General features: G+C 44.5%; 1 protein-coding gene across 2 annotated transcripts in view; it reads left to right on the top strand.

Annotated features, from left to right (window-relative positions):
* Positions 1-24,669, top strand: part of TMTC3 (transmembrane O-mannosyltransferase targeting cadherins 3) — a 368,984-nt gene that overhangs the window by 106,260 nt on the left and 238,055 nt on the right. For both annotated transcript variants that reach the window (XM_085653910.1, XM_085653909.1), the window contains exon 5: positions 20,063-20,178. In XM_085653910.1, the coding sequence (XP_085510036.1) occupies positions 20,063-20,178 (116 nt within the window). The remainder of the gene's footprint in view (positions 1-20,062; positions 20,179-24,669) is intronic.

Genomic DNA, 24,669 nt, shown 5'->3' with positions numbered 1-24,669 from the left:
ACGGGGGAATTTCATTGGTTTTTTACGAGTGAAATGTCCAGCTAACTATAACCTGTGTGAAACCTTTGGTTTTTTCATTGAATTTCTAAGGTGTTTTTTAAATGCTAATTCCTAACTATAACGTGTGTGAAACCCATGGTTTTTTCAGTGAATATATATATATATATATATATATATATATATATATATATATATATATATATATATATTCAGTGAAAAAAACATAGGTTTCACACACGTTATAGTTAGCTGGACATTTTACTCGTAAAAAACCATTGAAATTCCCCCGTTATAGTTAGTGCAGGCAACTATAACTCACGCGACCGCAATCCTCTGCTGATGCTAATACTGTATTTAGACACTTATTTGCCCATGTCTTCTTCCATTAAATTTTTTTTTTTTTTTTTTTTTGAAACCGTTTATTGCAATCTCAAATATATACAAGTATGGGCCTACAACCTTCCGGCCGGCCGCTAGAGTGACAGGTGCATATGACATACATACAAAAAAAGGGCTCTTGGCGTCGCAGAGAGGTAAATCAGGAGGTATCAACGACGTGGGCCACATGACTCCGAGCCCGCAATACGGTTTCATTTTATAAAAACACAACAACACAAAAAACTTCCATTAAATTTTAGCTATACATATATTACAAATATTTTTTTTTCATAAAGACACATATGTCATCAGCAGAGGATTGCGGTCGCGTGAGTTATAGTTGCCTGCACTAACTATAACGGGGGAATTTCAATGGTTTTTTACGAGTAAAATGTCCAGCTAACTATAACGTGTGTGAAACCTATGGTTTTTTCACTGAATTTGCAAGGTTTTTTAAATGCTAATTCCTAACTATAACGTGTGTGAAACCTATGGTTTTTTCAGTGAATTTGTACGTTTTTTTAAATGCTAAGTTACTTTACGCCATTCGTGGCATGCGCGCCCACTTAACGCAGTTCGTTCCGTGCGCGCACGGTGCGCTTCGCGCACCGTGCGCGCACAGTGTGCACGCGGTGCGCTTTGCGCACCGCGCGCCCACTTTACGCAGTTAGTGCCGTGCACGCACGGTGGGCACGCGGTGCGCTACGCGCACCACGTGCCCACGTTACGCTGGATGGGCCATGTACGCACGATGCGCTTCGCGCATCGTCCGCACACGGAGGACATATTATGCGCTTCGTTGAGAAACTATCTATTTATTAATTGTTCCTTGAGCTAATATGCAATGCACAAAAGGTGCCCTGCGGGCACCTTTTGCACACGGGGGAGGGGTGAATGTGGATATTTTTTTTTTATAATTAATTTTTACCGTACGCGTACGGTAAGCGTAATCAGCGTTTTTTCGAAAAAAAATAAAATTGATTTTTTTGCCTTGGGGGGTCTTGTGGGGCACCTTAATCAATGCTAGGTGGATAGGAGCTGTCTAACATGCTCCTTTACATATTTTCCACCTTTGTTTTTCCTCCCCCCCCCCCCTCAGAGTGCGAGAGAGAAAATGGCGGCCGCCGCTTCCTGGTTTCGACCGATTTGAATGTTTACTAAGATCTAACAGCCAATCAGAATCGCGCACGTCACCGTACGCGTACGGTAAGCGCACGGTAAGCGCACCGTAAGCTGCCACAGATCTATATATTGATTTAAAGGCTATTTTCTCAGGAACTACTGAACAGATTTACACCAGACCTACAAAAGGCACTTCCTTGACCTGTAGACTACCTCTCTGCCAAATTTCAAGTAACTCTGTTCAGCCGTTCGGGCTGTAGCTGTGTCTAAAGGTCCTATGGAAAAATGCATGGGAAAAACGCGTTTTGGGACCCCCCTTTTTTCTCAGCCCCCACTTGACGAATCCCCCCGAGACTTTCAGGGTAGGAGCGGAGCGTAGCGCCCCATTAGTTTTGAAAATTTCGCGAGGATTCGTCGACCGGCGCCAAAGTTATTCCAAATAGAATGTTGCGGTTTTCCTATGGAAACAGGGTCCTAACTATAACTACCTACTGGCGACCGCCAGTAGGTAATATATATATATATATATATCCTACTGGCGACCGCCAGTAGGTAGTTATAGTTAGAACCTATATTCCATAGGAAATCCGCAACATTCTATTTTGAATAACTTTGGCGCCCGTTGACGAATCTTCGCAAAATTATCAAAACTTTTGGCCAGCTCCGGTCTGCTCCTATCCGCTCCTATCCTGAAAGTCTCGGGATGATTGGTATAGCGGGGGCTGAGAAAAAGGGGGGTCCCAAAACATGTTTTCCCATGCAATTTCCCATAGGACCTTTAGCCGCAGCTGCAGCCCAAACTGCTGAACGTAATTGCACCAAATTTGGCAGAAAGGTAGACCTTGGTTCAGAGTCGTGCCTTTTGCTTAAATGGTTTAAATCCGTTCAGTAGTTCCTGAGAAAATCAAAATCACATATATATCTGGGTGTAACCTAACCACACATCTCATCGTGAGATCTGATTGTCTGTCAGTACTTCACCTAAAAAGTGTTGGCAGCCATCTTGGGACCAATATACATGATAGCACCTCATTAAAAAGCATTGCAGTTAATAGAAGGTTTTAAGACTTTAGTTACATTATAAATCATTTGTTGATGGTGCCATACTCATTTTAGGAATTGTGGTGTGTTCTAATGTGATTTTACCATGTGAAAAAGCCTTCTGCTGGGATATCATGAATCATGTTTGAGAGAACTATTTTCTCATGCTTTTCCCACAGAGGTTTGGAAGGTGATCTATAAGCTTAACTGAGATCATATTTTCTGTAAATTCACATTATCTTTCTCAGTCATGTGAGAATGAAGTCTGACATTCTCAGTAAAACATGTACATCCAACAAGGGCAAAGACTGTCAGTTGATTCCTTTGTGTTCTACTGCAGCTTCCCAGAGTGTTCTAAAGAACAACTAGGGTGCTAACAGTCCTACTTATGACAGACGTATTGCACACCTGAAACCATCTTGATTGGAATAAAGTGGTAACTCTTAAAACATTTAATTTAAAAAGGAACAAAATGAGGGTGTTCATTTTGCCATAGAAAGTATGATTAGTGCTGCAGAAAGAAAAATTAGGGCACATTTTGAGTGACTTCTCAAATCCTCTTCTATTTCATTAACCAATTCTGACATGCAGACTGAAACATGCACTTTCAGTACCAGCAGCAGACTTCCCTGGTGAGCAGTAGCTTTACTACAGTGATCTAATGAGCAACTAGAGTGCTAACATTCTGAATTTATGGCAAACGTGTGACACATCTGAATGCCTTCTTGATGGAATCAAAGTAAAAAACTGAAAGTTTTTCCTACTGAGGAGACTGTAGTAAATGAGGAAATTAGGAAACTTCTTAACAAATAAGTCTCCCAAGATGGCCACCAGAGACAAAAGAGCCCAAATGTAGCACAAATATCACCCAGATGTAGCCCAAGTATAGCCAAAGACAGAATGTCCCAGAGTGTTGTAACGTACAACTAGAGCGCTAACAGTCTTACTTATGACAAAAGTATGGCACACCTGAAGCCATCTTGATTGGAATAAAGTGGTAACACTTAAAACATTTAATTTGCAAAGGAACAAAATGGTGGGGGGTCATTTTGCCATAGAAATTATGATTAGTGCTGCAGAAAGAAAAATTAGGGCACATTTTGAGTGACTTCTCAAATCCTCTTCTATTTCATTAAAACATTCTGATATGCAGACTGAAACATGCACTTTTAATACCAGCAGCAGACTTCCCTGGTGAGCAGTAGCTTTACTACAGTGATCTAATGAGTAACTAGAGTGCTAACATTCAGAATGTATGGCAAATGTGTGACATATCTGAATGCCTTCTTGATGGAACTAAAGTAAAAAACTGAAAGTATTTCCTACTGAGGAGACTGCAGTAAATGAGGAAATTAGGAAACTTCATAACAAATAAATCTCCCAAGATGGCCAAAAGAGACAAAAGAGCCCAAATGCAGCACAAATATTACCCAGATGTAGCCCACATGTAGCCCAATGAAAGAAGTGTGCAAAACACTTATTTTATGTGTTTTTGCATTTTTATATAGTGGAGTGCTTTACATGAGCATTGGTTACATCACACAAAATCAAATTCATTTTGGTTGTAGACATGGGGAGACTAAGTGATTTGACCAGAATCACAGAATGTTGAGCTGAAGCAGAAACTCCAACCTGATTCCCCAGTTTCAAAGTCTGCAGCTCTGGAAGTAACACCCCATCCTCTCCCCTAAGTGCAACATTTCATCAAGTGGTCAACTGGATAAAAAAACATAAAGATTACAAATCATTTAAAAGTGCTTTGTTGCTATTTGAAAACTCAGAAAACATGTCCTCATTTTAGTTTTTTAGAGCACTAACCATAATTTTGATGCCAATAAGACCCTCTCATATATGTAATTTCTAAAGGAAATGCTCTAGGTATTACAGTTTTGATTACATCAAGATAACGTCGGGCGTTCCACACTTTTGTAATAAATATAGAATGTTAGCAATCTAGTTGTTCATTGGGATACTGTTGAGAGGCAGAGGCCAGGGGCACGGACTCTGAAAATTGAAGGCAGGTAGGAGGGTGCAGAGGCAACAATTTGACCACACTGGGCAGGCAGGAAGGGCAGTGGCAGCACAACAGACTATGGAGGGCAGTGGAAAGGGGGGCAGGGGCAACAAACCAACAATACAGGACTGGCAAGAGAGGCTGTGGCAATATAATAGACCATTGTGGGCAGAAGGAAGAGGCAGTGGTGGTACAACCATACATGCCAACAGACCCGATTCAGCAAGGAAACGTCCAATTTGTGTAAGCTCAAATGGTCTTTATTTGATCTGTCTCCTGTCTACAATCTCCTCTTTTTCAATGTAACTCAAAGGGGAAAATCATTACCCCAGTTTTTTTTCAAAATCTCCCTCTTACCAAGTTCAAAATGTCCGCAAGTATGGTACATTGAATCATGGAAGGCAGGAGGAATTGGAGTAGGGACATGGACTCGGATAACAGAGGACAGGAGGGACATGGAGTGGTGTACCAAACTGACCCTACAGGGCAGGCATCAGGGTTTGCAGCAGCACAATACACCACACAGGGCATGCGGGACGGAAGTGCAGCACAACAATCCATAGAAAGCAATAGGGAGGAGACAGGACCATGCACATGGACAACAGAGAACAGAGGGGAAAGAGGCAATGGTAGCTAGCTGACCATAATGGACAGACAGGAGAGAGAGCTGCAGCATAACAGACCATAAAGGGCAGGAGGGACGGATCAGGGGCATTACAATGGAACAGACAAGCCAGTAGGGAGGGAATAGGGGTCTGCACATGGAAACAGAGGCTGGGGTCAAGGGGGCAGGGCAGGAGCAGCAACATGACCATGGAGGTCAGGCAGGATGGGCACTAGAAACAAGACACACCATGGAGAGCAACAGTGAGACTATTATGGCATATACACACAGACCATGGAAGGAAGGTGGGACGGGCCGTGGCAGCACAAAAGACCATGCATGGCAAGCGGCAGGGTTAGTGGCAGCACAATGGCTATGATGGGCAAGAAGGAGGGTGCAGGAGCATGCACAAAGGACCATGGAGGATAGAAGGGAGGGTCAGGACCTGGACACAGACAAGAGAGTTCAGGGGAAGGGGCCTCACAACAGACCGTGCGGGGCAGGCAGGAGGAGCAGTTACAGCACAACAGACCAGGGAGGGCAGAAGGGTGTGGCAGTAAAATGGACCATGGAGGACAGGAGGAAGGGGATAGGGACATGGCATGTGGACAGGCAGGGTGGAGGTGGCAGGGACGGGTTACAGTCATCTGACAATGCTAGGCAGGTGGGAGGGGAGTGGCAGCTCAACAGAACACTCAGAGTAGATAGGAGTGGCAGGTCCATGGAACATGGTGGGCAAAAAGGATGGAGCAGGGGCATGCACAAAGATATCGGAGGGCTGGGGGAAGGAGAATAGGGGCAGCAAGATAAGCACAGAGGCTAAGCAGGAGGTCAATGATGGGGCATAGAATTGGGCAATGGAGGGCAGGAGGAGTGGACTGGTACATCATGCTGAATGGAGGGCAGTGGCAGCATATCAGACCATGCATGGCAGGAGGGAGGAGGCTAGTCCATGGATTCAGACAACAGAGGATAGGGAGGAGGTGGATGGGGCAGCAAGCTAACTGTTCAGAGAAGGTGGGTATTAGGAACTTTATTGTTTTTAAAATGTGTGTCTGTGCGAACTACTTAAAATATGAACAAGTATGCAGCATAATCTCACTTTTATTCAGGAAGAAGAGGACGTTTGTGACTCCGGGCTCACTTGGCAGAAACACCCCCTGACCCTCCACCCCCATCGCAAAATGTAATGCCTGTGAAAAGGGTAGGTGAACGCAGTGTTATATAGAACATAGTCCTGTGAGCAAGATTGAAAATGAAAACTAGATATAGTGTATGGTATAAACTATGCACCAAAAAGTGTGATATAAGGTGAACCGGGCATGAAATATAATATGCAATACATTGTGCGCAATGACAGATTCATTGGAGAGCGCGAGATAGCACAGGCACTAGCGCGTGCTATGCGATATGCGCCTTGGAGTGTAATATGCACAGGGCAGTGTTGTGTAACCTAACTAGTCTCTAAAGTTGTAATATAAAATATGTGCTGGGTAGTGTAAAGTTGCATATGCACTGTGACAAAAGATATGGACCCCAGATTGTAATATGTATGGCATAGCGCTGTGCGTTATAACATAGGCATTGAGGAAGGCACGTTAGATGGGGCAATATAACTCGTGCGAAGGCAATTGTGGTATGACATATTCACAGGGTGGTTTTACAGTGCACATGGGCTAGAGAGTGTCTTAGCATACGCACTAGCTGGTGGAATACAACACAAAGGTGTGTGGCACTCGGCGGGCACTGGTAGGTGTAACACCGCATTGGGCTCAGCCAGGAGCGCGAAGTGACTCTTGAGTGAGGTTCGCCTCCTTTCCAGAGTAAAATAAAAAGTATTACACATCCGGCGGTGGATGTGTGTTTTATTAACAATGAGGGGGGTTTCTTGCATGGTTTTGGTCGAATTTTTGTCGAATCCCCTTTGAATGGCTTGGTGTGTGTGTGTATTAAATGTGCCCGTCAATAGCTACCCATGTTTGTATAAATAAACGACAAGGTTGTCTACTTGGAGAGTACCCACCGGCAGGGGAGCCGGGATTAGGCACAGTAGGGCGTCAGACATGTCAGAGCATCACTAGCGGTGTAAATACATTCCACGTGGATTCATTGTATGCATAGTCGCCTTTTAATGAATAACGCGCAAATTGTCATGGTGATAGGTACATACGGTTTGTCCAGCATGTCCTAGGTGTTTCTATAAATATATTTTAAAAAATAATAATAAAAAACAAAGGCCGGCCCCAGGGGATGGGGTCCCCGGGGCTATAAGTGGCCTGTGGAGGGGGGTAACACAGCCCCCCTCCTGAAGAATTTAAAAAAAAAAAATGCCATGCCCCAGGGTTTGGGGTCCCCGGGGCCGATTAAGGCCTTGGGAGGGGGACCACCCGGCCCCCTTCCAATTTTTTTTTTCCAAATAAAAAAAGTAGGGGGCAGGCCCTGGGGGATGGGGTCCCCAGGGCCAATAAATTAGAAAAAGAAGGGGGGCCACACAGCCCTCCTTCTTAAAAAAATTAAATAAATAAAAGACCGGCATCGCGGCAGAGGCCACACCCCCTCCTTGCAGCACTCTGCAAACGCGCCCCCTGGCCAGTTGTAAGTTGGGGAATTAATTCGTCTTCAATACTGAGGGTCCCTGAGGGTCAACTAGCCCAACAGGTATCTCCAGTATGCGACAGGGAGCTGTGTTGCAGACAGGTGCTCTGAGGCCACGCCCCTTTTTACACCTCTCTGCAACGCAGCTCTGTGGCGCTTCCTGGAGGTACCTAGTGGGCTAGTTGGACCCTAGGAACCCTCAGGATTTAAATGAACTTAATCTCTCAACTAAAAATGGTCACAGGGCGTGTTTACACAGTGGTGTAGGGAGGGGACGGGGCCTGAGTTAACGTGTGCAAACACGCCCTGTGGCGCTTTTTAACCCCTTGAGTGCCCCGCCCTTTCCCCCTCCTGTGCCGGCCCTTTCATTAGCGGGCGGGGTCCATGACGAGATAGTCTCGTCATGGGCACAGCGCAACCGCGCTCCATGACGAGACTATCTCGTCATGGGCACAGAAGGGGTTAAGTTGGGGAAAAAATTCACCTTCAATCCTGAGGGACCCTGGGGGCAACTAGCCCACCAGGTGCTTCCAGTAAGCACCACTCCGCTGCGTTGCAGAGAGGTGGTCTAGGCCATGCCCCTTTTTACATCTCTCTGCAACGCAGCTCTGTGGCGCTTACTGGAGGTACCTAGTGGGCTAGTTGAACCCTAGGGACCCTCAGGATTCAAATGAACTTAATCTCCCAACTAAAAACGGCCACAGGGCGTGTTTACACAGTGGTGAAGGGAGGGGACGGGGCCTGAGGTGACGTGTGCAAACACGTCCTGTGGTGCGTTTTAAGAGGTAGTTTTAATCCCCCTGCCCTATTCTATACTATGGGCTTACAGAGGAGGTCATGCTAATCACAGGGGGACCCCAATGCATAGTGTTCCCTAGTGTATGTAGGTGTTTTCACTGTATTCTGAGTTTCTTTTAACATAGCACTGGCTCTAGGACTGGTTAGTCAGACTCAGTTACCACCAGTATCCGTCTGAAAAAGTTGAGGGTACAGGATGATTTTGCAACAAGGCTTCTTTCTGCTCTTCTGTTTGTTCTTTCTGCACGTTATCCTTCTTCCTGCACTTTTCTTCGCCTTTGAGGACTTCTGTTGCTTTTTTCTGCATTTTTTTTTCTTTATGTGCGTTTTTTCTTCTTTCTTCACATGTCCTATCTCTGTAGGCATAGTTAGAAATTAGCATTTAAAAAATCTTTGAAATTCACTGAAAAAAACCATCGGTTTCAGGCACGTTATAGTTAGGAATTAGCATTTAAAAAACCTTAGAAATTCACTGAAAAAACCATAGGTTTCAGGGGCGTTATAGTTAGCTGGACTTTTCACTCGTACAAAACCATTGAAATTCCCCCGTTATAGTTAGTTCAGCTAACTATAACTCGCGCGGCCGCAATGCACTGCTGATGACATCACATATTACATCACTCATGACATGGTCAGTGACATCACTCATGACATCTCAAATGACATCACTGATGACATCATCCTTGTGATAGAGTGGCCGACCTCCTCTCACCCTAATATAACCTTTGATACACACATTCAAAAATAGAAACTAAAATTACAATAACAATGGACATACCAATACCAGTTACAACAACCTATTCAGTAATTCTAAGATCCACATCCACATCCACTCATTCACCAACAGTCCTATACAGTCACTCATACATGTACTCACTAATCATATGTACTCATACACCTATACATCCTGTTACACAACACCACTCATCCAAAGAGTTACTCACACACATGGTCACTCATGCTAATAAAGAATCAAACATCCATTTACTTGCATATACAGTTATACACACACCACCACACTTACTTTTCCAGAAACTTACACATACTTTGTCTTTTAAACAATCACTTATAGAAACACATACTTATTCATACAGGAACTCTTCCAATCTCTCACTCTCACATATACTCACTTATATACACCAATAGTCACATATACTAGTTTAAAACATATGTAGTTACTCATAAAGACACTATTGAGACAGTCATTCACTCACTAACACACCCATACATCCACCCATACAGTCCTGCACACATGCTGTCTTCAACACATACAAAGAGTGAGTCACTCATTCATGCACCTATGCACTACGTAATACCCCCCACCGAACCATACAGACACTCATACTGATACTCAAAAAACCAACGGATAACCTATATAGACACATGTAGCTACTCACCAACCCATGCAGCCACTTATACACAAAGTGAGAGACTGATACAGATATTTACATATTTAAACATTACTCACTAAGCCATGTATTCACTGAGATACACTTAATCAGTCAGTTATACAATCAATTTTTCAAAAACAAATCCTCCATTTAGACACTTATATACCCATTTATTCTTCCATCGACTTTGAGATATACATATATAAAACATATTTAATTTTCAGAAAAACACACATTCACTGGATGATGTCATCAGTGATGTCTTCAGTGATGTCACTGACCATGTCATGAGTGATGTAATATGTGACGTCATCAGCAGTGCATTGCGGGCGCGCGAGTTATAGTTAGCTGAACTAACTACAACAGGGGAATTTCAATGGTTTTGTACGAGTGAAAAGTCCAGCTAACTATAACGCCCCTGAAACCTATGGTTTTTTCAGTGAATATATATATATATATATATATATATATTCACTTAAAAAACCATAGGTTTCACACATGTTATAGTTAGCTGGACATTTCACTCGTAAACAACCAATGAAATTCCCCTGTTATAGTTAGTTCAGATAATTATAGCTCGCGCGACCGCAATCCACTGCTGATGACGTCACATATTACATCACTCATGACATGGTCAGTGACATCACTCATGACATCATCCTTGTGATAGAGTGGCGGTCGCGCGAGTTATAGTTATCTGAACTAACTATAACGGGGGAATTTCAATGGTTTTTTACGAGTGAAATGTCCAGCTAACTATAACATGTGTGAAACCTATGGTTTTTTAAGTGAATTTGCAAGGTTTTTAAAATGCTAATTCCTAACTATAACGTGTGTGAAACCTATGGTTTTTTTATAAGGTTTTTTAAATGCCTATTTATGTATGTATTATATTTTTTTCTATATTTATTTTACAATAAACTACCTATGTATATAGTTATAGATTGACTATCCTGTAATATGGAATGGCTCGTTTAAAATGTATTTTTTTTTTTAAGGGATTTTCACCGTGCGCGCACCCCGTGATTTTTTGAAAAAAAAAATTAAAATGTTTTTTTCACCCTTCGGGGTCCTCCAGGGACCCCCTGACAAAGGCTAGGGGGTTGGGAACTCTCTACCCTGCCCCCTTTTCACGTTCTCCACCTTTCTTTTTCACTGTCACACACAAAATGGCGGTCGACACTTCCTGATTTCGACTGATTCGAATGTTGACTGACATGTAACCACCAATCAGAATTACGCTCGCACACGTTAAGGTGCGCGCACGGTGCGCGCCTATAGGTATTTATGTACTTTTAACTGCAATTTTCTCAGGAACTAATGAACAGATTGACACCATATATGCAAAAGGCACATGCCTGACCTGAGGACTACCTCTTTGCCAAATTTCAAGTAATTCTGTTCAGCCTTTCGGGCTGTACCTTCGACTAAAGGTCCTATGGGAAAATGCATGGGGAAAACGCGTTTTGGGACCCCCCTTTTTTCTCAGCCCCTGCTTGACGAATCACCCCGAGACTTTCAGGGTAGGAGCTCAGCGGAGCGCCCCATTAGTGTTGAAAATTTCGCGAGGATTTGTCAACCGGCGTCAAAGTTATTCCAAATAGAATTTTGAGAATTCCTATGGAAACACGGTCCTAACTATAACTATCTACTGGCAACCGCCAGTAGATAATATATATATATATATATATATATATATATATATATGTTCCAAATATACAGATGTCGTGCGCTCTCAGGAACAAATGATCCAACACAGATGGCAGAACAAACGGGTGTTTATTCACAACGCGTTTCGACTTGAAAAGCCTTGCTCACGTGAATAACAGTGCTACCATGAAAACAAACTAAATAAAGTTTTGAGAGCTGTGAAAACAAACAATGGACCAAACGATCATGGTGGCAGAAAACCAGCCCAATGCAGCAGCCATCTTGGAGTGGTTTAATAACCATCTCAAACATGAAAGTTATCATATATAAGTTGTCCAGGTCGGCCATAGGCAATCACATTGACCACAAAACCAAATACAATATATAGAAAGTAAGTACTAATGAGGCATAGTGTTGAAATACCTGGCAAATGCCAGTGACGTGTTTGTACCAACCACCCCATGTCGCTACAATTTGACGGAAGTCAGAGGCGAAGATCTAACCCAAATGTGCGGGATGTCCTCTATCAACAGGTTATATAGACAACAATCAGCAAAAAGGGGGGGGGGCTTGTATTTATATAAAGTATAGTATGTGTTCCCCAAGTGGGGCTAACCGTATTAACCAGAAGAAGGACCAAGTCTTTCACACGCCCAAATATCCAGAACTGGTGATGACATCGGTGAAGTGAAGGGGGAGAGAGGGAGAAACTGCCCGTGCAGAGTGAGTGTCAGTGTTGGGGCCCTTGCCTCTCCTCCTGGAAGAAATAAACAGAATCAAATGAAAAAACATGGTTAAAAACAGATGCAAAATGCTTCTGCATCTTTACAGTTCTAGTACACATACTATACTTTATATAAATACAAGCCCCCCCCCTTTTTGCTGATTGTTGTCTATATAACCTGTTGATATATATGATAACTTTCATGTTTGAGATGGTTATTAAACCACTCCAAGATGGCTGCTGCATTGGGCTGGTTTTCTGCCACCATGATTGTTTGGTCCATTGTTTGTTTTCACAGCTCTCAAAACTTTATTTAGTTTGTTTTCATGGTAGCACTGTTATTCACGTGAGCAAGGCTTTTCAAGTCGAAACGCGTTGTGAATAAACACCCGTTTGTTCTGCCATCTGTGTTGGATCATTTGTTCCTGAGAGCGCACGACATCTGTATATTTGGAACATTTAATTTCCGGCGTGCTCCGCCGGCGTGTGCGCCAGCTTTCTCGGGTCCCAGCAATCGGAAGGAGCGCTGTCTTGGAGTATATATATATATATATATATATATATATATATATATATATATATATATATATACACATATACAAGAGTTGCCACCAAATGACGGAGCCGCTCCCAGCTTGTTAAACCATTTATTCCAAGAATTTCCAACAGCCTGGCTCAGCACACAAATAAAATGCCAGACGCGTTTCGGGCTGAGAACGCCCTTGATCACTGGCGCCGGGACTCAGAAGTACGAGCAAACCACCTGAGCATTTGAAATACCCCGCCCCAGTGGGCGTATGCTCAAGAGTATTCTGGTACATGAAGTCCGCTCAAATTAAACCACAGTGGGCGCATTGAGTCCCGGAAAAACAAACATTTTCTTCAGGTTTTTCACTGTGCGCGCACCATGCGCGCGCTGTGGGCGCTCGGTGCGCTTCGCGCACCGATCACCCACGGTTCGCCGTGCGCACGCCGTGCGCGCACCTCGCGATTTAAAAAAAATAAATAAATAATAATATTTCACCCTTGGGGGTCCTTCTGTGACCCCCTGACCAAGGCTAGGGGGTCAGGAACTGTCCACTCTGCCCCCTTTTCACGTTCGCCACCTTTTTTTTTCACCCCCTCAGACTGCGAGAGACAAAATGGCGGCCGACACTTCCTGGTTTCGACCGATTCGAATGTTTACCGACATCTAACAACCAATCAGAATTGCGCTCGCGCACGGCAGGGTGCGCGCACAGTGCGCGCGTATAGATATTGATATGCTTTTAAATGCTATTTTCTCAGGAAATACTGAACAGATTTACACCAGACCTGCAAAGGGCACTTCCTTGACCTTATGGCTACCTCTCTGCCAAATTTCACGTAATTCTGTTCAGCCATTCGGGCTGTAGCTGCGACTAAAGGTCCTATGGAAAAACGCATGGGAAAAACGCGTTTTGGGACCCCCCCTTTTTCTCGGCCCCCGCTTGACGAATCACCCAGAGACTTTCAGGGTAGGAGCTGAATGGAGCACCCCATTAGTTTTGAAAATTTCGCGAGGATTCGTCAACCGGCGCCAAAGTTATTCAAAATAGAATTTTGAGATTTCCTATGGAAACTAGGTTAACTATAACTATCTACTGGCGACTGCCAGTAGAAAATATAAATATATATTTTTGGAGTAAGGGTCCGGAGGTTGCAGTGAATGCCACTAGGGAAAACATGGATTTCCAGTATTAGCATGCACTATGCTAACTACGATTCCCATAATGCCTCTGTGGCTATAAAAGACATGGCAAATGGAACTTTCCTTGAATCACCACTTGATAAAGACAGGATGTTGAAACACGTCGTGGTGTTTGCCTTGAATATGTATTTTAAATAAATGCATGCTGCTCAACAAGAACCTCTGGGAGTGCAGCGTCTCCATTTGTGATATATATACACATATATATTAACACCAGGATTCCCACAACTCATTCCAAAGTCAAACAAGCATTTGCAATGCAATCGGTCTCGCCTTTGGGACCGTATATGTATTTAGCTATGCAGCACATTAGCCTGGGTGCTAAAACAGTTATTTTCTGTGTGATTGTGTCCTTGCCAGTTGGCATTGCCTTTCAATGTCTCTGCTCAAACTCGACCGTAAGTGCTTTACATGAGCACCGGTTACGTTACACAAGAACATTACATTTTTTAAAATTTCTTTTTGTTAGGCACTGGGAGATTAAGTGATTTGCCCAAAATCACAGGATGGGGACGAGGCTCGAACCTTGGTTTCCAGCACCAAAGTCGGCAGCTCTATCCGTGAGACCACATCCTCGCCTTTCTATATTTAGAACGAGTGAAGTGAGTTGTTTTAAATGTATCACTGACTTAAAACGGTCCATAGACGAAGAGCCACACAAATTAAGGGAGAAGAGATCATTAATGACCACAAAAAACAGTTGAAGAAGTCCTTTACAGGGACACTAGGGAAATGAGGGCCGGCAGCTCGTTAATGCAGGACTGGCGCAGGTCTCCACCGCCATAATGAGGGTTAAGAGGACGGGTGTAGTGTAGCATGGTGGATGGCACGGCCCACTGGGTCAGGACACAGGTGAGATAGAAAGATGTAGTAAGAGGGAGGCAGAACTGGAGAATATTGAGACGATACTCCCAAACTAGTAATACGATGGAGACACCACACCTAAACACCGCGACTCTTAACGAGATGCATAATGAGAGCCGGCGGGTTAGAGAACACTTTCCTGCAACCTCTCCCATGTCAAGTAGTAATGGACGGCTTCACAATCTACCAATGCTCGCAGGAGAAATCGTCCCAAACCCGCTGGCTTCCGCTCTTAGATATCCTTTTGGCAGTAGAGACTTAGGCAGCAGCAATGTTGCTGCACGACGGACCAGCAGCCCCAAAACACTCAGCAACAACACCGCTGTCATTTCCGGGGCAGAGCTAGCAGCAAGTGTAGTAACGATAGAAGCCTAACTATCCGAAGACAAGTGATCTGTCCCTCCGATGACCCGCCCTCCCTCCCGCACTGGCACCTGCAGAGCCCCCACTGCTCCCCAGTCCGCTTTCACTTTCGTCCTTTACGAAAGCTTTCTTGTCTTAATGGGGCCATATGTTTGAAACACATGGCCCCATAAAGATAAGAAAAGCTTTTACCACAAACGTAAAGGAACCGGGCCAGTCCAACTGGGACGGCACTAAACGCTCTTTTCCAATGGCTGGCCACCGTTTAGCATAAGCGGTGACACCAGCCAATGGAGAAGAGGGGCGGGGCTTAAAGCCCACTAGAGAATTCTCCTCTAACTCATTAAATCTCGCCAGCGAGACCTTAAAAGCGGGACACGAACACCAGGTAAGTGCGTAGTCTTTTCTTTTTCCTTTCTTAGCTGACACTTCAGCATGGTGGATGACTCGTTTCGCCCATCAAGTGGGCTTGATCACATGACGAGACACTCGTCTCTTTGCTTTTCAACACTCTTTCCACACATTACGTCACATGATTAGTGAATCTGGAAAAAAAAAATATATTAATCATGAAGTGACAATAAAGGATTCATAACCCACCGTGAGTGCGACCCGATTCTTTACAATCGTAAAGTTGGAGGATCACATTCCCATAAATCCAAGTAATGCAGGAACACAGGTACAGACCACAGCGCGCTGTAGATATATTTCAGTGCAGATTTATCTCATATGGATCGGCATGGCGCGTTTCGGCCGTGTTGCCACGACCTTGATCAAAACAATATATATGTGTGTGTGTGTATGTATATATAGACACCCAAAGAAAACAAAGGATTAAGTAACGTAATAGTTAGGTGTGATAAAATGATCCGGGTTTGTTTAAAAAAAAAAAAAAATTCAACTTTCACTAAAAAACGAAATGTCCAACTTTAGTTGAATTTGTCAGTAACAACATTAAAGTTATGAACTAAAAAAAACACAAATTCACCAGTTATAGTTAGCAGTGTTAACTATAACTTGCACCCCCGCCCATGCACTGCTTATGACCTTACATACAACATCTCTTATGACATGTGTTAGCTTGTTTTATAGTTTGCATAGAGGCGGGTAACTACGAAATTACTTTTCTACCTAAATTTGTACAAGCTATGTCCAGCTAATTTGTATAAGTGTTTACAAAACGCATGTGCTCCTAATGCACTATAGGTGTGTAGAGGTATTGAACACATTATAAATAGGGCTCCTGGTTTTATGGTATTTTTTTGGTCATTTCCGTCTGTATTTATCCATATTTATTATGGGTTTTTGTGAAAAAAGTAAAGCTGAAACCAGTATATTTCCATCCCTATCTGCCAAGCATAGTCGTCCCTGCACCGTAACACAAACAACACAGGACCTGTTTTACCCTAGTTAGGGGGTCGTCATCCGAGTACAGCTTGGTTCCAGTGACAGTGTGCACAGGACCCACATCTGGGCATACCTGTCGCATTTGGGGCGACAAAGTAAAGTATACGAAAAAATTATGGATGGAATGCTTGAATTAATCTCAGCCACTGGTAATTACTCGTGCCGCATCCCAATCAATCGTTTTTTAGCACACCAGGTCACCTCGGTTTGGACCCAGCCATATGCAAATCAATCTTGACTCTGCTCGAATCGGAACAGTCTAGCCCGAACTGCCAAACTAGGTGCTCCCTTAACCGGAACAGGCAAAACTGGTCCTGGGCTACTTGTGTTCCAGTTCAGGGAGGACCTGGCTTGGCAGTTCGGGCTTGACTGTTGCCATAGGGGGCAGGGTCAAGACTGATTTGCATATAGCTGGTTCAAACTGAGGTGGCATGGTGAGAAAAAGAACAATGGGTTGAAGTGCTACCCCAAGCGATTTGCCAGAATTGCAAGCAGCCTCCCGTCACCATTTGTGTATTTCATGTACCGCCCTCAGTGGCATGGTTATTCCCAGACGTGGGTCCCGTGGTCACTGTGCCTCTAGAACCAAGTTGTTCCCGGCAGATGAACCCATTGCTGTGGCTAAACTGGTCCTAAGTTGCTTGTGTTCCGGTTCCGGGAGGACCTGGCTTGGCAGTTAGGGCTGGACTGTTCCCATAAGGAGCAGGTCCAAGACTGATTTGCACATGGCGGGTTCCAAACTGAGGTGGTATGGTGAGCAAAAGAACGATGGGTTGGAGTGCTACCCTAAGCGATTGCCAGAGGTTAGACTTATTGCAAGCAGCCTCTCATCACCGTTTGAGTGTTTCATGTACAGAGTAAACTCTCTCCATTGAGTTAACATTAGCTAATTTTCTACACATATCCCTTTTATTTCTGAATGTAGGTCAGTGACTGTCAGGGTTTTGATACACGTAAAGACTGTCCGTAGCTAGGCATTAGTTATGTAACTGGGTTTGAGTATCTGGAGGATCTTGGTTTTCCCCGAAGAGTTGTTTACAGATTGAACACTACGTGCAGGATAGGTTACTCTTTCATCTGTGGTTAATGGTCAACATGAACTTGGCTACCCATGAAGTGTATGGTATAGGGTTAATGTTGCAAATAACACAAGCTTGCTTTACCTATGATGGTTGTATGTATGATAGTAGTAAAGACGCTTCATATTCTTCTGAGCTATTCTGCACTTACTGTCATAGCTCTAATGGTATACCTGTTTAGAGAGCAATGTGTACAAAAGAAGCTAAGATGATGTCATCAGCGATGTCCTAGAAAGTACCATTAGTGATGTCATATGTGAGGTCATAAGCAGTGCATGCGGAGGCCCAAGTTATAGTTAACACTGCTAACTGCTGGTGATTTATTATTATTATTTGTTTTAGTTTAAAAGGTTAATGTTGTCACTGACATATTCACCTAACTATAACATTACTTTAACCTTCTTTTTTTTCAATTAATTTCTAATATTCTTACTAAAACGAAAAACAGTCTTTTTGTGACCCACCCCCGCAAAGCCAACCCCACATTGTGCATGGTCTTCCTTTGTACACAGTAGGGGATTGGCCACATGGCCTGAAGACTCCATCCCCCAGGGCCTTTTGTTAATTAAGGGTGGTGGCAGCATGTCCCCACTCTCTGAGCCTCTTTAGGCCCTGGGGACTCCATTCTCCAGAGCCCATGTTAAAAGGGGAGGGCAAGGGGGCCATGCTGCTTCCCTTCCCAAGCTAATATCAGTCTTGGGGACCCCATCAATCGGGGCCTGCTGCTATTTTTAAGGGGATGGGGACGCAGCTTCCCTCCCTGGCCCGATTTCAGCACCAGGGACCCCATCCCTCTGGGGCCCAGCACTGGTAAAGATGGGTGCCCACCCAGGGCACCCACCATAGTCTCATTGATTGCCGTGGGGGAGCCCCAAGGCCCAAATGGTCCAGCCGGCTTCCAGCGGGAGCCGGCATTGCCCTCACCCTCAGGAGCAGCTCCTAATGCTGCTCCCTACGAACGGGTGCAATATTTAGATCTGTTTCCATGCCCGCTTCAGTGCGTTTTTGAAGCTCTCGCTTGCTGGGATTGAACTTAGTGTTTGCTCCTGCTTGGCGGCAGATTTGAAAATCCTCCTGCGAAGCAAAATAGGTGAGACTCTGGCAGTGGTGTTTTTTTCTTTTTCCGATCGGAACCACTATAGCTCAATGTTGGTTTCCTTTCCTTTAGAAAGACTCACGAAAAGAGGACTCTGCTCCCTCAGGGTCTACCTATATGAAAAGAGCATTTTCAGTATGCAGATCTTCAGCTTTCTTATTTGGGGCAGGGGGTTTCTCCACAACTCTCTGCATTTCAAGTCCAGAACCTAGTTCCTCCCCACTTAGTTATATTCGAGCCTCTTTAGGGAGTTCAACCTAGAGTTGACCCTCTTCACCTTGGCATCTTCCTTGATGTTTGGATCTCTGTCTGTTCTTTACCCCTATGAGGTGTGTCTCTGCCAAATAGGCATTTATCCCTGGTCTCCTCCCCCATTCTACAGCCCAGCCTTGTATCTCGGTCCTTGGACAGACCAAAGCCCAACTAAACAGCGTCCACTATCCCGTGATTCTCCACACAGACATGCATTTGTTCTGTCTCTTGCTGTTCAAGTACTTTTGCCAAACACGATAAATTATACACAGACCAGAAATTAGCAGTATTTGTTTCTGGCTTCAGAAGAATGGAGACTCGTTGAAAGACACGTGCCTTGTATACTTCAACTAATGAGACGAGTTTGCCTTTAGTAACTAAAGCTTATAAAACATGTATTAGATCCTATTTTCAGTCGGTTTCAGGAGGTAAGAGTTGTTATGGAATATACTCTGTAAATGTGGATTTGTGGCACAATTAATCGTGATGCTTTTATCATATTAATATCTTCCCTCCATCCGGCTTCTAGGTAATATTCAACTCTAACTCTGTCTACGATCTTGTTAATGTATGTTTATTTTTAGGCGCGCAGGCAATGGAGGGGGGCTGGAGTAAAATAAAATGTTTAAAAGAAATCCCCAAAAAGGGGCTTAAAGTACAAAGTACGAAGAAGATAAACAAGTAAAGGAATTGAAAGATTCCAGAGAAACAATTGGAACAATAGTACTTAATGCACAATTTAAAGCTGAAGAGGATGACAAAGTTGAGTTGCGAAAGCATGCAAGAAGAGGGAGATTGTGTGTACTCAGAGGTCAATAACTGCTTCCGGGTTGTGTGTCTGTGTCAGCAGCGCTTAACTGGCATCTTCTGTTCTGTGGCCTTTAAATGTGAATAACTGCAACAACGACGATGACAAAATAATAAAGTGTACTTCGTTTTTTTTCTCTCTTTGTAGTTTGGACTCCAATTGCACTAGCAGTTTTACTCGTGGCGGTGGCGACCTTGTGTAAGGAGCAAGGAATTACTGTGGTCGGAATATGTTGCGTCTATGAAGTGTTCGTTGCACAAGGGGTAAGGATCGATTGAGAGTTCACAGGGCTCATGTTTCTCTACCCATATTTATACCATCTTCAGATTTTATGGACTGTTTTTTTTTGTGAGCAGTTTGCGGCAGGGCTTTATGAGCAACACGGTTTCCTTTTAATTTTCGTTATTACGGTCTGCATTCCTCTCAATTCTGATGTCGGTTTTCGATATAGGCGGAGAACGAGCGATGTGTATTTTTTTCTCTTGCATGTGCCTGACGCTTGGCGGAAATTAAGGTTGTGCTTCAGGCACCTACGTTACGAACGCAAACCATCCCGTTTTTCAAAACAATTTAGATGTAGTTGTGTGTTTTATTTACTTTAAACGAGACTTAAGCCCTAAAGCCTGCTTGATAAAATCTCAAGAATGAAAGGAGTTAGCTCTGTGAGTCCCCTCAGGAAGGGGTTATTTATTGCTTATGGCCGGCGGCTGCCGCCATAAGAAGTGGATATCTGGTTTTAAGCTCATTTCTAAAAAGGGACACATCGTACTTTTAGGTGCAAGCTGAGTTGGATACAGAGGCAAATCGGTAAAGAGGTGACCTATTGGCAGTACACTGTGGGGAATGCTTAGTTAGACCTGTCAGGCTTTTATTCAGTGCTTTCAAAACAGAAGACGTCTATGTGCATATCATATTACAATAAATGTTTGGATGTTTGTATTTCACGCAAAATGCAGTGATATGAAAGTAAATAGGAGTGTATGCAGTGTAGGCTTGAATTCCACGAGTGACCAGCACCCGCTGTGCTCGCCTCCCCGGGCAGCCATCTCTTGCTGGGCATGGCCTTCAGGCATGCAGCTCAGGGGTTGGCTGCAGGACCTACCACCAAGAAGGGCCTGTGGCCAAACCATGGCGCGCATGACCATAGGCTATGCACAGTTGGGTACTGCTGTGCACTGCTGTACACCATGTGCAGTGGATGTTGGCTGTCCTTTTTCCATGTATAGCTGTGTTTGGCCACCTATTGAGGGCAGGACATATGGCCGTCAGCGTTCCGTTGAGTATAGGCACTGTGAGCAACTTGCACTGCACACGGCCTAAAACTGTCTGCAGTGGGGGTTTTCCACTCATGATATGCTGGGCATAAGGCCTGGCAGCAGGACAGGCCCTGTGTCCAATCCCTCGTTCCTCTCACTCATACAGAAAGCAAACAACATATATTTTATTTTTTTAAACCATTAAAGTTAGTTCTGAGAAGAAGGCTGAAGGCAAGGGGGGTTGGCCGCCGCTCGGCCATGCATATTGGTGGTGGCCCCACGCCGGCGTTGGATACAGGGTCTGAATGGTTGCAGGAGATGTACAAGCCTTTGTTGTCCCTCTTCCGTTTCTGAGCAATAAACTGCTTTCAATGCTACGCATTAAGAAGCTTGTGGATTAATGTCATTCCGAGCTATATCTCTACCCCTGTACACACAAGGCATGGAACATGCAGCTTGAACTCTGGCTAGGGCCCCCTACACCCCACCTCCCTTTTGGGGGGGGGGGGGGGGGATTTCCAGATCCTCATGTTGTTTTACGTATACATAGCAAGCTTCAATCCTATGTACCCTAAACCCAGGAGTCTGGAACTCTCCAACCCCGAGAAGAAATCACAGAGCCTGCAATTGTCTTTATTTAAAAAATACCCCAAGGAGGGGACCCTTTGTGTGCTCCCCTACTAGGGGCTGGGGTCACTGTGTACCTAACCTGCCCCTTCATCTTGCCTTTCTATTTTTCTTAAGGACACGAACTGTGCCCGTATCCCGAATTTGCCACCACAAAAGAAAGTTTTCTTTTGCGACAGCCAATAAGATCACTTGGATCCATAGTACCAGCTCTAGTACCACAAGTCTAAAAGGGATGATGGGAAAAGTGTCTCCCTCATCCATACGGATGACTTTATATTTTATTTTGTGGCTTCACAAAGGATTTGCAAATCCCAAACGGTCAAGGTATACATGTAGGAAAGTGGAGCATTATGTGGTGTGGAGGTTAACCTCACCATGCAGTACATCACGATACCCCAAAGGTGGTCCCTTGGATTCACACCAGTAGATCCTTAGCTCAAACTTGCTAGTGTGGCAACAAGTAGTCAGGCATTACTAGAGGAACATGAGTTAAGCATTTCGGAGAACCAACATGGCCAATAAGTAATTGACTCGACTTGAGAGAAATCCAATACCAATTTATGAAAATAGAGTATTTTTTATCTTAATTTAGACACCAAGACGAATGGAATAGCATACTAGCATACATACAACTGGAGTAATAGTTTTTTGAAGCAATATAAACTCAGTGCAGAATAATACAGTGAAACTTTATCATGGCGAGCAATAGGAAAAACCAGCAGTGACACACAGTCACTTGCAGGTCGAGTTGCGTGATACCCTTGCAGGGTAAAGGTGATGCGGGTCCCAGGACCAAGCCACAACAGTCAGTTCAATTTTACCACTCCTGTTGAGGCAGAGTAGTGGAGTGTTGTCCTGCCTGTTCCTGGTGCTGAACGGGAGCCGGGGAAGAGCTGCTTTTCCCTTTGAAACAGTGCTGCATGATTGCTGACGTCTGTCGAACATCAGAAGGTGTCCCCTGTAGATGCAGCATTGAATAAAGGGTTTGGTTGCCGGACTGGCAACCAACAAGCCTTGGCAGCAATTAGTAGAGCAGAGAGTAACTTTGAAGTACAGTGGTCCCCGTGGAAGGCAGGACTACAATTCCCACAATGCGTTAGACCGTCTGGTTTTGGGCGATCCCTCAGAGGGCCCGGATGACCAGCAGTTCTTTGGATTCAGAACATTGTTTTACCTGTGGTTTGCGGGTGATTAGTGCCACTAGTCCGGGGAGTCCGTGGGTGCTTCAGGCTTCCACAGGGGTCCCTCTTTCTGGGGGAACCAAGAGATAGCCTAGGACAAGTCTTGATCAGGCAGTTCAGAACTGAGGTTCTGGTGTCAGAGGAGGGCCCTTAAATCCTAGATTTGGAGGAGTTAGAGGTGTGGGAGTAAGTAGTCTATGGCTGTTTGTCTCTACAGCTAGTCCGCCCCTGAGATTACCACATTCTATTCTGCCTATCATAAAGATGGCAGAAATCAAATTTTAGTGTACAGACCAGGCTGCCCACCCTGGAGGTGGGGCTAGCCTTGTGGGGCTCCACACACCTACTTGACTAACTAATTTCCCATATGTCTGGGTGCAAATGTGCCTGGGGCAGGGCTGTTTCCTCCTCTGGCAGTCAGCCCTGATGCACATCACAGGCGGTGCAGCCTTTGAAGCTCACCGCCTTGATGTGCCACTTCACTAGCCTGCTTGGGAGGAGCGAGGAGGGAGGTGTGGCCTCCTTCTTGCCCAAGCCTTTGTTCCTGACTCATGGGAGTGATCACACTGCCTGGCAGGAGGTCCAATTCGTGTCATAGCAGCAGGAAGCGCGGGCTTGCCAACCAGGGCACAGAGAAATTGTGGCAAGCAGGTGGGCAGCCTCTAAGGTACCCACCTCGGTGCATGTCACATCACCCTCAAGACAAGATTCATGTCCGGGGTAAGAAAGCATGTTGTTTGATAGCAAACATGATATATATATAGGTGGTACCATAATGGAGCTGCCAACTTAAAGTTTGCCCGGGTGCCAGCCCATGTTATCCTATGGACTGTCTATCACTTATAGTATCCCTTAATGGTAAAAAGCACTATAGGGTCATTTAGGCTTGCACTTACTGGTCCACACCTTTGCTTTGAGTTAATGCACCCTGCCTGCTGGGCTTCAGGAGCCCTTCCTTAGCGGTGATGGGCATATATCCGAGATAGTGCATTCACTTTGCCACACATGGTGAGGGTAAAGTCAAGTTTGAGGAGTTTGCACTACTCCTGTAGTCTGCAATGGCAGGCCTGCTATGAATAGTTTGTTTTGGGTCACTCAGGGTGGCACAAACAGTGCTGCAAGCACTGGGGACCCTTTTACCAGCCATGCCCTGGGTACCTCTGGCTCCATGTACAAGGGACTTATAAGAGGGTTCGGTACAGTCCCTGTCAATTGGGATTGCAAATTCACACAACAGATTTCGGGAGAGAGCACTGGCACTGGGGTCTGGGCAGTAGACTCCAGTGCACTATCAGAGTCATAACCATCAGCATTGGAGCTAAAAGTGTGTGTTTGGGGGCGGGGAGTGATGACCATACAAAAAGGGCACGGCACTTGCCTAAATTACAAAAGTGTTATCCGATCAAAGCCTGCTCAGCAGCTGTTTTAAACAAGAATACATTTTTTTTTTTATTTTTATTTTTTAAAGTACTGAATTTGTTGCCGTGTTTATATGTTTTAACCAAAGCTAACAATAGGTTCACTGTAACCTTTTTATCAATGAGTATCTAAAAAAAAATTATATACCCTATCCAAATCTTTCCAGCTTTCTTTCAGCCATGCACAACTGGGTTGCCCAGAGGGCCTGGCCGTGGGCCCTGTGCCAAACTCACCATAAGCTGCCAATTCTATTTAGCCAAGCCCTGCT

The sequence above is a fragment of the Triturus cristatus genome, chromosome 4_1 (genome assembly GCF_964204655.1).
Source record: "Triturus cristatus chromosome 4_1, aTriCri1.1, whole genome shotgun sequence".
NCBI lineage: Eukaryota > Metazoa > Chordata > Amphibia > Caudata > Salamandridae > Triturus > Triturus cristatus.
This window is presented reverse-complemented; position numbering and strand designations above follow the sequence as displayed.